Source organism: Streptopelia decaocto (genome assembly GCF_964273445.1).
Source record: "Streptopelia decaocto genome assembly, chromosome: 6".
NCBI classification, from domain to species: Eukaryota; Metazoa; Chordata; class Aves; order Columbiformes; family Columbidae; genus Streptopelia; species Streptopelia decaocto.
Window position 1 is genome coordinate 44,007,910 of NC_138660.1, and position 14,503 is coordinate 44,022,412.

The window sequence follows — 14,503 nt, forward strand, 5'->3', positions numbered from 1 at the left end:
AAAAACACATACCTTGGTTTTCCTTTTTCTCCCTAAAATAAAATGTAGAAGTTCCTGGTCCTCCTCAAAATGTAGAAGTCACCGATGTGAACAGGTTTGGAGCTACACTTACCTGGGAACCACCTGAGTATGATGGAGGATCTCCGATTACTGGCTACGTTATCGAACTGCGTAACAGAGCTTCCATCAAATGGGAGCCAACTATGGTCACTGGAGCTGATGAACTGTCAGCTGTCCTGACCGATGTTGTGGAAAATGAAGAATATTTCTTCAGAGTAAGAGCTCAAAACATGGTTGGAGTTGGCAAACCAAGTCCTGCCACACGTGCAGTAAAAATTATGGACCCAATCGGTAAGTATGCAAGCACTGATTGTGATTCCATTAGGAGACAGGGATATTTTGAGTGTTTATGTATTATGTGTGTGTTCAATTGAGAAATGTGTGCTGCAAAAACCATGTACAGTTTGATTTTTCCCACTTTTATGCTTCAAACATATCAGAAGTACCTTGCTACCATTTGGTTTAGTAAGAACTCCAAGTATTTTTGTACTGAAATTAGGATCCAACCTCAGTTTCAAAAACTGGTTTACAAAAAGCTATGCAAAGGCTTTTAAAGAGTACTTTGAGGTATAGACTGCTGATATGCAGAACCCTATTCCTTTTTCAGTTGTGAAAATGTGTTTCTTTCTAATTATTTTCAGGGAGACCAAGTCCTCCCATTAACCTTGATCATTCAGATCAAACTAAGTCATCAGTGCAGCTCACATGGGAACCTCCTCTCGATGATGGAGGAAGTCCAGTCTTAGGCTATATTGTTGAAAGGCAAGAAGAAGGAACAGACAAGTGGATTCGCTGTAACCCAAAACTAGTACCTGCTCTTACTTATAAGGTAAGATGCTCTCTTCATCAACAAACTATTCAATGTGTAGGTCATCTTTTATAGCAGTTACTAAATGGTTCTTTGCACTTTTTAGGTAACTGGATTGAAAGCAGGATCCAGGTATTACTACAGAGTCTCAGCAGAAAATGCAGCTGGTGTGTCTGACCCAGCAGAGGCTATTGGGCCATTAACTGCAGATGACACTTTTGGTAAGCCATATGCTATTTGTTAAAATTAATTAATCAGACAAGACACACAATTAAAGTGCATTTTGTGGGTAATATGTATGTTTTTCACCACATAGTTGATGCCAGCTAGTATAAAGAGCCTTAGACCTTTGAAATTCTGAGCTATTTCACCTCCATTACAAATTCTGCAGATAATCAGCTGCACTATTAGGTAGAGACCTATTAGGTTTCCTGAAGAGCAAGGCATGACCTTCTGCCTGGCTTTCTGGAAGATAAGAGAGAAGGAGAGAATGACAGATAAAATAAAATAAAATAAAATAAAATAAAATAAAATAAAATAAAATAAAATAAAATAAAATAAAATAAAATAAAATAAAATAAAATAAAATAAAATAAAATAAAATATCTAAACAATACAAATTTTTTAGATTAAAGGGTAACTTAGATCTCCGACTTGATAATGCTGAGCTGCCTTATTGTCTCACATGTTTCTAAAAACTGTTCAGCCAGGGAGAGGTAGGGAGTTGATAAGCCACAGCTGGGTCTAGACAGCTCTGTCCTGCAGGCCGAGATCCAGTCAGAATCAGCCTCTCAACACATCTAGCATGAGCCATATTCAGAACATCTGAAAATATTTCATCAAATCTCTTTTCCACGTTTTCCAGTTGGACCTACAATGGACCTAAGTGCATTTAAAGATGGGCTGGAAGTTATTGTCCCAGAGCCAATCAAGATCCGTGTTCCTATCACTGGCTACCCTGTGCCAACCGCCACATGGTCTTTTGGTGACCAAGTCTTAGAAGAGGGTGATCGTGTAACAATGAAGACCACTGCCTCCTTTGCAGAACTTGTAATTACTCCAAGTGAACGTCCAGACAAGGGAATTTATTCCCTAACATTAGAAAACCCTGTGTCATCTGTTTCAGGAGAAATTGATGTTAATGTCATTGGTAAGTGGACATGTATATATTCTAGCAATAACATTCCATATTTGTCTTGCTAAAATGTAATTAGGTTAATGATGTGAAATCACACAACTTTCAGTAAACTAAGTATATTTAAAGATAAACAAAAACTAGAAATCCATCCTCAAAAAAATCTCTTTTCTGACTTTCAATATCCAACTTTGCTGTTTCAAGAAGAATGACTAAGAAGAGTAAGTCTTCTGGCAGATAGATTACATAGATATCATTTGACAAACTCCGATTACAAAATAATAAATAAAATTTCTGTGATTTCCAGCTCGTCCAGGTGCACCAAGAGAACTTAAAGTTATAGAAATAATCAGGAACACTGTGCAACTGTCATGGGAACCTCCAGAAGATGATGGTGGAGCTCCAATTACTGGCTATGTAATTGAAAAGCGTGAAGTAAGCCGGAAAACATGGAGCAAAGTAAGTTCATTCTTTCTCATTTCAATTTCTCTGTGCTATGTTGTCTCCACATGTGCTACTGAATTTTGTGTCTTATTTTGATAGTTGCCCTTTGGAAATAATTTTTAGAAATACATTGGAGCCTTCCTTTTCTTTAGGTTATGGATAATGTTGTTGATCAAGACTTCACTGTACCTGACCTCCTCCAAGGAAAAGAATACTTATTTAGAGTTTGTGCATGCAACAAATGTGGCCCAGGAGAACCTGCATATATTGATGAACCTGTAAATATGTCAGCACCAGCAAGTGAGTCCACTGTTTCACATTGGTGCTGATTTTCTGTTTCTGAAATCTTGCTGCTTTTCTTCAAAATAAGATTAAAAAATATCTTCCTTAGACTGGTTTCTAAGATCCCATGTTTTTCATTTATAATAGCGGTGCCTGATCCACCAGAGAATGTTAAATGGAGAAATCCAACATCAAAAGGAATCTTCCTGACATGGGAGCCTCCCAAATATGATGGTGGTGCCCGCATTAAGGGTTATCTTGTAGAAAAATCCCAACGTGGCACAGACAAGTGGGAGATATGCGGGGAACCTGTCGTTGAAACAAAGTAAGTAAATTATCATCAGAAGGTATATTCTTTCAACTAACTGAGCCATCCTCACCACTTTAAATATTTGGATTTTTTTTTTTTTTAACAGAATGGAAGTAACAAAGCTCAAGGAAGGAGAGTGGTATGCGTATCGGGTTAAGGCTCTGAACAGAATAGGAGCTAGCAGACCGAGTAAGCCAACAGATGATATTCAAGCTGTTGACGCAAAAGGTAATTACTTCAGTCACTGAATTACAATAACTGCTTTGTTTTTACCAGTCTCTGAAATACTGTTTCTACAACAATGTTTTTGTTCTCTCCTAAATCAGAGGCTCCAGAAATTTTCTTAGATGTGAAGCTTCTTGCTGGACTTACTGTGAAAGCTGGAACTAAAATTGAGCTGCCAGCTAAAGTAACTGGACAGCCTGAGCCCCAGATTACATGGACCAAGGCTGACAAAATTTTGAGACCTGATGACAGAATCACTATTGAAACCAAACCTAATCATTCTACAGTCACTATTACAAACAGCAAGAGGAGTGACAGTGGAACCTATATTATAGAAGCTGTAAATTCCAGTGGACGTGCTACTGCTGTTGTTGAAGTTAATGTTCTTGGTATGTATATGTTTTAAGTTGTTTATAAAAATCATTAGTAATGTACTGAGGTGTGCAAGCATAAGATTAACATTCACATCTTGTCCTCTACAGATAAACCTGGTCCACCAGCTGCATTCGATGTATCAGAAATCACAAATGAATCCTGCCTTCTAACATGGAATCCTCCACGAGATGATGGGGGTTCTAAAATTACCAACTATGTCCTTGAGAAAAGAGCTACAGACAGTGAAATATGGCACAAGTTGTCATCAACTATTAAGGATACAAAATTCAGAGCCACCAATTTAACCCCTCATAAAGAATATGTGTTCCGAGTCAGTGCTGAGAACATGTATGGTATTGGGGAGCCAGCAGAGTGTAACCCCATCATTGCAAAATATTCATTTGGTTAGTTAATTAAATTAATGTTAAATTTTTGCTATATTTTCATGGGAAAAAATAGACATATGTGTGATGGGTTTGGTTTTTGTCTTTTTTTTTTCATGTGTCAATTTATACAGATCCACCAGGCCCCCCAACAGGTGTCAAGCCTACAGAGGTCACTAAAGATTCAGTTACTTTAACATGGAATGAACCAGATGAAGATGGTGGCAGCCCCATAACTGGATACTGGGTTGAAAGATATGATCCTGAGCAAGATAAATGGATAAAATGCAATAAAATGCCAGTGAAAGATACAACATTCAAGTAAGACTATAGTGATTTTAGTCTGAAATAGGTCACAGAGACACAAAAATGTAACAGTAGACTTCTAAACAAGTTTTACGTTGTTCTTGCTCTTTTTTTCCTTGCTTTCATGAGTTTAGATCCAACTAACATCTGATGGCATACTTCTTTTGATAATTAATTTTAAAGAATAATATCTTTACTGAAAGTAAATAATCTCTTTTTCTTAAAAAAATATTATGCTTAATAATTTCTGTGCTATGTGATTATTCATAAAACATTCTAAAAAAGCAGACATAGCCATCTCAAGTATCAATTTGCCAAAAACCTGGGGATTTTTTCTCCAGATACTCATATTAACTAACAACCGTGTAACAGAAAGAAATACAAGATGGCTCTCAAAACATTGGTTTCTGTGTCATGGTGCACCATTTTAGTGTTGACAATATATCTATTTTGAATGTTCACCATTTCATAAAACATCATCAGCTGTAATTTGGATATTTTCAGATATTCCAAGTAAATGGTAGTATGAAAAGTATAAAGAATAATGTTTTAGGCATGAGTCAGTGCATAGATCTAGTTTAATCCAACTTAATGTTTCTTTCCAGAGTTAAAGGTCTTACAAATAAGAAGAAATATAAGTTCCGTGTTTTGGCAGAGAATCTTGCAGGACCTGGAAAACCAAGCAAGGAAACAGAGCCAATCTTAGTGAAAGACCCAATTGGTATAATAAACACATTTTTAATAATTTAATTTAACGACAAAAAAAAATTCTTTATTTTCAATCACATAATTAATATTGGACTCCTGTCTAGATCCACCATGGCCTCCTGGAAAGCCAACTGTGAAAGATGTTGGCAAGACATTTTTAACCCTGAACTGGACAAAGCCAGAACACGATGGAGGGGCAAAGATTGAATCTTACGTCATCGAACTATTAAAGACTGGAACAGATGAGTGGGTGAGAGTGGCTGAAGGAGTTCCCACAACTGAACACTTCCTCAAAGGGCTTATGGAGAAACAAGAATATTCATTCCGTGTAAGAGCTGTGAACAAGGCTGGTGAGAGCGAGCCCAGTGAACCCAGTGACCCTGTGCTGTGCAAGGAGAGGCTCTGTGAGTATTGTTTCAGAAAGTGCTGCTGCTGCAAATACACTCTCTCTGTCTTTTAAAAAGCCCCATGTCTGTCTGTCCCTGTAGGTACCAAGTGAACTCTTGGAGGGTTTATGAAAGATTAGACTCTGCCATGCTTCAGCTATGAAAATACAAATTTTTAATAGTTTGGGTATATTCCCTGTCTTCCAAGATCTTTGATAGGAAATACACTGACCTTTTTTATGTTCTTTTTCTATTTTACAGATCCTCCTTCACCACCTCGGTGGCTTGAAGTTATTAATATTACTAAAAACACAGCAGATCTTAAATGGACAGTACCAGAAAAAGATGGGGGTTCTCCAATTACCAATTATATCGTTGAAAAGAGAGATGTAAGGCGAAAAGGCTGGCAGACAGTTGATACAACAGTGAAAGACACAAAGTACACAGTAAGCCCACTGACTGAAGGCTCATTGTATGTGTTCCGTGTGGCTGCTGAAAATGCCGTTGGACAGAGTGACTATTGTGAAATTGAAGATTCCGTGCTTGCTAAAGATACTTTCAGTAAGTTTCAAATTTGCTTACTGAGCGATCAGCAGAAACAGCTCAGATGTAATGGATTCCTATTTTTCTAATGTGTGTATTTTTTTCTTTAGCAACCCCTGGGCCTCCATATGCTCTTACAATAGTTGAAGTGACAAAAGGCCATGTCGATTTGAAATGGGAACCACCTAAGAATGATGGTGGCAGACCAATTCAAAGGTAAGGTCGTTTTAAGTTTGTGTAGTGTTTCCTGTAGATGAAGATCTTTTAATGATCTTTTCTCAAATTGTTTACATTTTAAGGGGACAAACATGATAGAGGTGGATTGATGTATAATAAAAGAGAAGCCATGTCATCAAAGCAATTAAGGGTTTGAATTTAAAACACAGAAATTATGCAAACATAAATAACCTAATGTGCATGAACAATTAATGTGTGTCAATGTCCTCAAAACAGTTTGTAATCAAATCAGATTAAATTGAACTGTATATAAAATTTTAAAAAATTAATGCAACCATAGGCTCCAGATCTTCCAGAGCTGTAGCCACTTAGTCCCATCCACCACGTAATATTTTTATGTTTTCCTTCTGCCTTAGTTTATCATTCAAACAGTAAACACTGAGCTAAAATGAAGCTTTATCTCTTTCCAGTTCATTCTCTTCATTACACTTTTCACACAGACTGTTTTACTCCGAGTTGCTTCTAACTTATTCTTTTCTTTGGTTTCTAAAGTATCTGTCCTCTGAAATTCACCTTGAATGCCAGTTAGTTTTTTCCTCTTTATGTTTTCACTCTTCCTCTCCTTCCCAATCACAGTGAGAATATCTTAAACAAACTGACAGCTGCAGAGATCCACCCAAAGCAACATGCCACCCAATTCACATTACTTTCCCATAGCCTATCACAGGCAGAATCGTGACAGCTGAGTAACTCACGGATACTAGCATCTACAAATATTCTCAGTGGACTAACCACTGAGATCCAAACTAGCAAAGATACAAGTATAGCTTGAAGGCTCTTTTACCTCTGCAGAAGTTGAGGAACTGGATTTCAGAACTGGGCCTGTCAATAATGTCAGCCCCATTACGTCCATGACCTACCAGGACTAAGGAGCTGATGTGTGAAGATTAATTGAATCTGTCACTCATGACTCTCTCTACTTTTCTATTGCCCAAACTATTCTAATCTGTCTTTATCTGTTTTGTTGAGCAAGAAGTCTGAAATGTTCATGTTTCAAGTGCCTGATGTTATTTTCCACAATTTATTCAGATACGTTATTGAAAAGAAAGAAAAACTAGCCACTCGCTGGGTAAAAGCTGGCAAGACAGCTGGTCCAGATTGCAATTTCAGAGTGACTGATGTCATTGAAGGTATAGATGTACAGTTCCAGGTTCGTGCAGAAAATGAAGCTGGCTGTGGTCATCCCAGTGAACCAACAGACCTCATTCATATTGAAGATCCAACAAGTAAGTAGTAGTGTAATATACAGAGTATGGATTATAGAAGCAGTGTACTGTGTAGAATAGATAATCTGGGAGAAAAAAATGACATAATTCTTTTCAATTTCTGCAGGCCCTCCTTCACCTCCTCAGGATTTACATGTTACAGATGCAGGTCGAAACCACATTTGCATTGCATGGAAACCACCTGAGAAGAATGGTGGAAGCCCTATTATTGGGTATAATGTTGAGATGTGCGAAGCAGGAACAGAAAAATGGATGAGAATCAATTCCCGTCCAATAAAAGATCTAAAATGCAAAGTGGAGGAAGGCGTTGTTCCAGACAAGGAGTATGTGCTGAGAGTCCGAGCTGTCAATGCTGTTGGAGCTAGCGAGCCATCAGACATCTCAGAAAAAGTTGTTGCCAAGGACCCAGACTGTAAGAGCAGATTTTTTTTTTTCAGATCTTCATAACTGCAAAAAGAATGGTGTTGGGCAACTTTCTACTAATGTAATGCTTACTTTTACAGGTAATCCAACCATTGATCTAAAAACTCGTGACATTATTGTTGTTAAAGGACAGAAATTAAGTATTCCTGTACCCTTCAGAGCTGTTCCATCCCCAACTATAACATGGCACAAAGATGGCAAAGAGTTGAAAGCTGGTGACAGAACAACAATGAAGAGTGACTACACCTCTGCATTGCTCGAAGTCATAGACAGTGTTCACGCTGATGCTGGTGTTTATACTATCACACTGGAGAACAAACTGGCATCAACAACTGGCTCAGTCAATGTCAAAGTCATAGGTAACTAGGCCTCTTTCATTCCGAGAAAGATACTTATCCTCACTTGGGTCCTGCAGCTGACAGAAGAAAGGAATAGATAAATCCCTTTTCTGCCGTGTGGAGGAATCACTTCAACTGAGACACACCGAGACTGACATAAAGACATTAATGTTACAAAATCCCACAAAAAAAACCACTTTGCCCAAACTTGGTCTCACTAGTTGGTAGCTGATCAAAACCCAATTATTACAAATAGTCATCATATAAATATAAAAAAAAAAAAGCCTGTAAGAATTCTGAGTATTATTCACCTTTAGAAACTGTGTAGCCAACATTTGTGGGTTTGGTCTGCTTACTGCAAAGCAAAGAAAGGCAATATAATTTAATATTTATAGGAATACAGTTTCCCATCTATTTAATTAACTAATTTTATTATTCTTATTTAAAACAGGTCCACCTGGACAGTGTAAAGACATTAAGGCAAGTGAAGTAACTAAGAATTCTTGCAAAGTCTCCTGGGAACCTCCAGACTTTGATGGTGGTACTCCTATTCTGCATTATGTTCTGGAACGAAGAGAAGCTGGTCGTAGAACATATATCCCAGTCATGTCTGGTGAAAATAAGCTTTCATGGCAAGTCAAAGATCTTATCCCAAATAGTGAATATTACTTCCGTGTTAAAGCTGTCAATAAGATTGGAGGAGGTGAATATCTTGAACTAAGAAACCCAATCATTGCAGAAGACCCAAAACGTAAGGTTTTTTTACTACTAAATAACCTCATGAATTTTAACTAAAATCATCATACTTTATTTTCTCACATGATACTTCTTTTGCTACTGTCCCACAGAGCCTCCAGATCCTCCTGTTGACCTTGAGGTCCATAATCCAACATCAAAATCAGTAACACTTACGTGGAAACCACCCCTGTTTGATGGTGGAAGCAAGATTATGGGCTATATAATAGAAAAGCTTACTAAGGGCAAGGAGAGGTGGGAGAGATGCAATGACTATCTGGTACCTCTATTAACTTATCCAGTGAAAGGTCTTGAGGAAGGAAAGGAATATCAGTTTCGTGTTCGTGCTGAGAATGCTGCTGGCATCAGTGAGCCATCACGGATTACTCCTTTTGTGAAAGCTGTGGATCCTATTGGTATGAATTTCTCATTTGATTGTTTGTAGAAATTGCCAAGCATCCTCAAACACATTGGAAGATTCTACTCTCCATTTTTTCATTCTGTGTTATTACAGAGGCTCCGAAAGTCTTCCTTGCTGCAAACCTACAGTCTGGCCTTGAGGTGAAGAGAGGTGATGAGATCATACTTGAGGCACATATTTCAGGGTCACCTTACCCATCTATCACTTGGCTGAGGAATGATGAAGTTGTCAGACCAGAGGAAATAAAAAAGAGAGTAACAACTTATACAAGGAAGAAGAAGGGTGAAGCTGAAGAAGAGGAACCTTTCCAACTTTCACTGCCAGAACGCACGAGTATTGACAACCATAAAGAAGGAGAGTCTATACTATCAATTCGTGACTCTATCAGAGCTGACCATGGCACATTTACAATTAAAGTGGAAAATGATCATGGTGTTGCAAAAGCCTCATGTGAAGTTAATGTGTTAGGTATGTAATGAATACACACAAAAACACCTAGTTTTTCAAAGTACTGGGTAAGAAGTGCACAAGATGAGTACTCATCATTTTTTATGCTCTACTGACAGATACACCTGGGCCTCCAGTCAACTTTGTATTTGAAGATGTGAGGAAAAATTCTGTCATTTGCAAGTGGGAGCCTCCCCTTGATGATGGTGGAAGCGAAATCTTGAACTATGTACTGGAAAAGAAAGACAATACAAAAGCTGAAATGGGCTGGGTCACTGTTAGTTCAACACTAAGGCATTGCAAATTCCATGTAACGAAACTGATTGAAGGAAAGGAATACCTCTTCCGTGTATTTGCTGAAAATAGAGTTGGACCAGGACCACCATGTGTTTCAAAACCAATGACAGCAAAAGATCCTTTCTGTAAGTTTTGATTTTGAACTACAACTTTTTCACATCAGAATAGTGACATTCTCTGTGCTTAATAGACTACTAGTCTTAACAAAAGGAAACCACTTCAAGTTTGATTACTGATTGCAGTTAAGAATCAAAGTTTCTAAGAAAGAGAGTAGGAGAACTATTAATGAATTTAAATTAGTCATTTCTCATATCTTAGTTCTCTTTTAGCTTCAAGTAAGCTCTGAAGAAGAGGGCAATGATGACAAAATTATAATTCTTTTTTTCAGCTCCACCAGATCCACCTAATAAGCCTGATGTGCAAGATGCTACCAGCAGCAGTATGTTGGTTAAATGGAATGAACCAAAAGACAATGGCAGCCCAATCATAGGATATTGGATTGAGAAACGTGAAATTAATAGTACTCATTGGGCTCGAGTCAACAGAAACCTCGTGAATGCTCTGGAAATAAAAGTGGAAGGACTGCTGGAAGGATTAACTTACATCTTTAGAGTATGTGCTGAAAATGCAGCTGGCCCTGGCAAATTTAGTCCACCATCAGATCCAAAAACTGCACAGGACCCAATAAGTAAGTAGCTTAGAAGAAGATAATAGCAGACAGGTGACAGAATGGAATTCATAGCTTTTAACTTTGATTTACACTTATTTACAGTGCCACCTGGTCCACCGATTCCAAGGATTGCTGATACAAGCGCAACTTCTATAGAATTAGAATGGGAACCTCCTGCATATAATGGTGGTGGAGATATCACTGGTTACCATGTATACAAACAGCTCATGGGAGTAAATGAGTGGTCTCGTTGCACAGAGAAGCCCATTAAAGTTCGACAGTATACTGTTAAAGAAGTCAGAGAAGGTGCAGACTATAAACTCCGTGTTACTGCACTTAATGCAGCTGGTGAAGGACCACCTGGTGAAACCGAACCTGTAACAGTTGCAGAACCTAAAGGTATTGCAATTGTAGTATTTTCAAGAAATTTCCAGCTACCTGAAAGATGTTTTGGAATCTCTCCCTTAAACTAATGAACTGTTTCTCTCTCTTCTGCAGAGCCTCCCACTGTTGAGCTGGATGTTTCTGTCAAAGCAGGCATTCAGATCATGGCTGGGCAAACTCTTAAAATCCCTGCTACTGTGACAGGACGTCCTACTCCCACCATTGAATGGGCTGTGGAGGAGGGTGAATTAGACAAAGACCGAGTTGTTATTGAAAATGTTGGCACAAAATCTGAGTTAACCATTAAGAATGCATTGAGAAAAGACCATGGAAGATATGTAATTACTGCTACCAATAGCAGTGGTTCCAAATCTGCAGGAACCAGAGTAGAAGTATTTGGTAAGAAAAATATTTTCTGAAATCAACTGAGAAATTCTTTTGGTAAGATAATCTTTGGGCTTTATCCTACTTGTTTTATTTTGTTTTTCAGATGTTCCTGGGCCAGTCCTTGACCTAAAGCCAGTGGTCACAAACAGAAAGATGTGTTTGCTTAACTGGTCTGATCCTGAAGATGATGGTGGCAGTGATATCATAGGCTTCATTGTTGAACGGAAGGATGCCAAAATGCATACATGGAGAGTAGCTATAGACACAGAGAGATCTAAATGTGATATTACAGGTCTAGTTGAAGGGCAGGAATATAAATTCCGTGTTAGTGCCAAGAACAAGTTTGGTACTGGTCCACCAGTTGAAATAGGACCCATTCTTGCAGTTGATCCATTAGGTAAGATGACTAATTTTATGGGGTTTTTTTAAAACAATTTCTTATTATAGGCTAATAAAACAGTATTGTTGTGTGGATTGCTTTCTATACAGAAAGTGCATTCACTTTTCTACTACATGGATAAGGCAGCTGCCTTAGATTAATTGCTTCAGTCAGAACTGAATCAGTCCTGTAAAACTAATGTGAATCTTTATGTAACAAAATACTGATATCTAATGAGACACTACTTGTTGCTTTTTTATCCACATACATGAGAAATTTTATACTATCCATAACCATCCTCAACTACTTTGCATACAAAAGCTATGGCCTTAAACAACCAGAGCTACTGTATTGATATGATTAAAAATTCTCTTAATTTTTAAACTTTTTTTTCATTATGATTTATCTATGTTAATAGGACCTCCAACAGCACCTGAGAGGTTCATGTACACAGAGAGGACAAAGTCAACTATTACACTTGATTGGAAGCCTCCACGTAGTGATGGTGGCAGCCCTATTTTAGGATATATTGTTGAGAAGAGGAGACATGATTCAAAAGACTATGAAAGAGTTAATGCAAGGCTCTGTCCAAAAACATCTCTTCTCGTTGAAAAACTTGATGAACTTCATATGTATGAATTCCGTGTCAAAGCTGTCAATGCTATTGGAGAAAGTGAACCATCATTGCCACTCAATGTTGTTATACAAGATGATGAAGGTATATCTGCTTTAAAGAAATCCATACAAATATCTCCAGAACACTGTAAGGAAATTTCTCTGTTTCATCTTCATCTTCACTCTGTCATTTTTCTTCTTGTTTTCAGTACCTCCAACTGTAACACTACGCTTGGCTGTGAGAGGAGATACAATCAAAGTGATGTCAGGAGAACCAGTTAATATTCCTGCTGATGTGACAGGTCTGCCAATGCCAAAGATTGAGTGGGACAAGAATGAAGTTTTAATTGACCAAACATCCAGTGCACTTAAGATAACCAAGGAAGAAGTATCTAGAAGTGAGGCAAAAACTGAACTTATCCTGCCTGCAGCAGTGAGGGCTGATAAAGGCACTTACACTGTGAGAGCTACCAATCGTCTTGGCACTGCATTTCGCAATGTGCATGTTGAAGTGTATGGTAAGGATGCGACATTTTAATAAAATGACAGCTAATAAAATGATTTTTTCCTTTTTCTTAATGTAGTTCTATGCTCTGTTGCTTTCATACAGATCGTCCTTCTCCACCAAGAAACCTTGCTGTTTCCGATATTAAAGCAGACTCATGCTATTTAACATGGGATGCACCTCTTGATAATGGTGGCAGTGAAATTACGCATTACATTATTGAGAAACGTGATGCTGGTAGAAAGAAATCTGAATGGGAAGAGGTCTCCAAAAGTGCTGTTGAGAGAAGATTTGGGGTAATTTATAAAACAACTTTCTTACATACTTCAGTATGCATAAAATATAACAATAGTACTAATGAAAACTGCTACTTGCATAGATACCAGTGCTCATGCTCTGTTTAGACTCCAGAATCACTGGAGGAATGTTACCCATCCATGTATGTATGTCTTCCTCATGTGACAAAACAAAAGAAATGGTTCTCTCTTGCTACTTAACTTAATCTCAGCTGAGTTTAGAAGACATCTTTCTTTCAGTCTCCCAGCATTATACATAGCTTTACCACATGCAAAAAGAAACATGAAGACATTTTTATTTATGTTTTGTCCTATGCACTTGAAATAAGAATACTCTTAGGGCATTACATATAGCTGTGTAGTCCATAAACATAGGTACATCAATGAGATTTCAAGACAGAATTTAAAGTGAAAACTGCTGCATAACTTCAAATAAGTTTATTCTGTAAGTAGCCAAGTGTTGATTTAACTCTTATTTTTCAGGTATGGAATCTTGAAACAGATGGGAAATATCAATTTAGAGTCCGGGCTGCAAACAAATATGGAATAAGTGATGAATGCCTCTCAGAAAAAGTTGTTATTAAGAATCCGTATGGCCTTCCTGGACCTCCTGGAAAGCCTAAAATTTTAGATCGCACCAGGTCATCAATGCTAGTGACTTGGGAGCCTCCTTTGGACAATGGTGGAAGCCCAATAACTGGCTATTGGTTGGAGAAGAGAGAGGTGGGAGGTGTCTACTGGTCACGTGTTAACAGGGCTCCAGTAACAAAACCATCAGTAAAAGGTCTAGAGCACAATGTGCTTCGTTTGATTGAAGGTGTTGAATACCAGTTTAGAGTTATGGCTGAAAATCTTGCTGGAATTGGCCCTCCCAGTGAACCATCGGATCCTGCCTTAGCAGCAGATCCCATATGTAAGTATATAAATTGTATTACTATTTTTAAGGGCTATATCACACCAGAACCAAATGTTCTACTACTATTTCTCTAGAATTTAATGCAATTAATCCAATGCTTTGTTTTCATTAAACCAAAACCAATATCTTGACACAAAGTAGTTTGCTGATCTGCTGGTTTTCACCATTTTAAAAATAATTATCTTTATTTTTTTACCTCTTTTATGAGCCTTAAACTGTGATTACACCATTGCCAATTAAACTTGAGTTCAGAATCAGATTT

General features: G+C 37.8%; 1 protein-coding gene across 6 annotated transcripts in view; it reads left to right on the forward strand.

The window, feature by feature from the left end:
* Positions 1 to 14,503, forward strand: part of LOC309441494 (titin-like) — a 242,725-nt gene that overhangs the window by 158,015 nt on the left and 70,207 nt on the right. For all 6 annotated transcript variants that reach the window (XM_082056179.1, XM_082056180.1, XM_082056181.1 and 3 more), the window contains 30 exons: positions 49 to 351; positions 702 to 889; positions 975 to 1,089; positions 1,734 to 2,018; positions 2,311 to 2,462; positions 2,600 to 2,747; positions 2,877 to 3,054; positions 3,146 to 3,267; positions 3,366 to 3,653; positions 3,747 to 4,043; positions 4,157 to 4,343; positions 4,934 to 5,049; positions 5,141 to 5,440; positions 5,684 to 5,983; positions 6,076 to 6,181; positions 7,232 to 7,428; positions 7,535 to 7,840; positions 7,932 to 8,210; positions 8,641 to 8,940; positions 9,038 to 9,340; positions 9,439 to 9,813; positions 9,912 to 10,214; positions 10,478 to 10,777; positions 10,862 to 11,158; positions 11,258 to 11,542; positions 11,634 to 11,927; positions 12,328 to 12,627; positions 12,734 to 13,042; positions 13,135 to 13,325; positions 13,809 to 14,238. In XM_082056179.1, the coding sequence (XP_081912305.1) occupies positions 49 to 351; positions 702 to 889; positions 975 to 1,089; positions 1,734 to 2,018; positions 2,311 to 2,462; positions 2,600 to 2,747; positions 2,877 to 3,054; positions 3,146 to 3,267; positions 3,366 to 3,653; positions 3,747 to 4,043; positions 4,157 to 4,343; positions 4,934 to 5,049; positions 5,141 to 5,440; positions 5,684 to 5,983; positions 6,076 to 6,181; positions 7,232 to 7,428; positions 7,535 to 7,840; positions 7,932 to 8,210; positions 8,641 to 8,940; positions 9,038 to 9,340; positions 9,439 to 9,813; positions 9,912 to 10,214; positions 10,478 to 10,777; positions 10,862 to 11,158; positions 11,258 to 11,542; positions 11,634 to 11,927; positions 12,328 to 12,627; positions 12,734 to 13,042; positions 13,135 to 13,325; positions 13,809 to 14,238 (7,554 nt within the window). The remainder of the gene's footprint in view (positions 1 to 48; positions 352 to 701; positions 890 to 974; positions 1,090 to 1,733; positions 2,019 to 2,310; positions 2,463 to 2,599; positions 2,748 to 2,876; positions 3,055 to 3,145; positions 3,268 to 3,365; positions 3,654 to 3,746; positions 4,044 to 4,156; positions 4,344 to 4,933; positions 5,050 to 5,140; positions 5,441 to 5,683; positions 5,984 to 6,075; positions 6,182 to 7,231; positions 7,429 to 7,534; positions 7,841 to 7,931; positions 8,211 to 8,640; positions 8,941 to 9,037; positions 9,341 to 9,438; positions 9,814 to 9,911; positions 10,215 to 10,477; positions 10,778 to 10,861; positions 11,159 to 11,257; positions 11,543 to 11,633; positions 11,928 to 12,327; positions 12,628 to 12,733; positions 13,043 to 13,134; positions 13,326 to 13,808; positions 14,239 to 14,503) is intronic.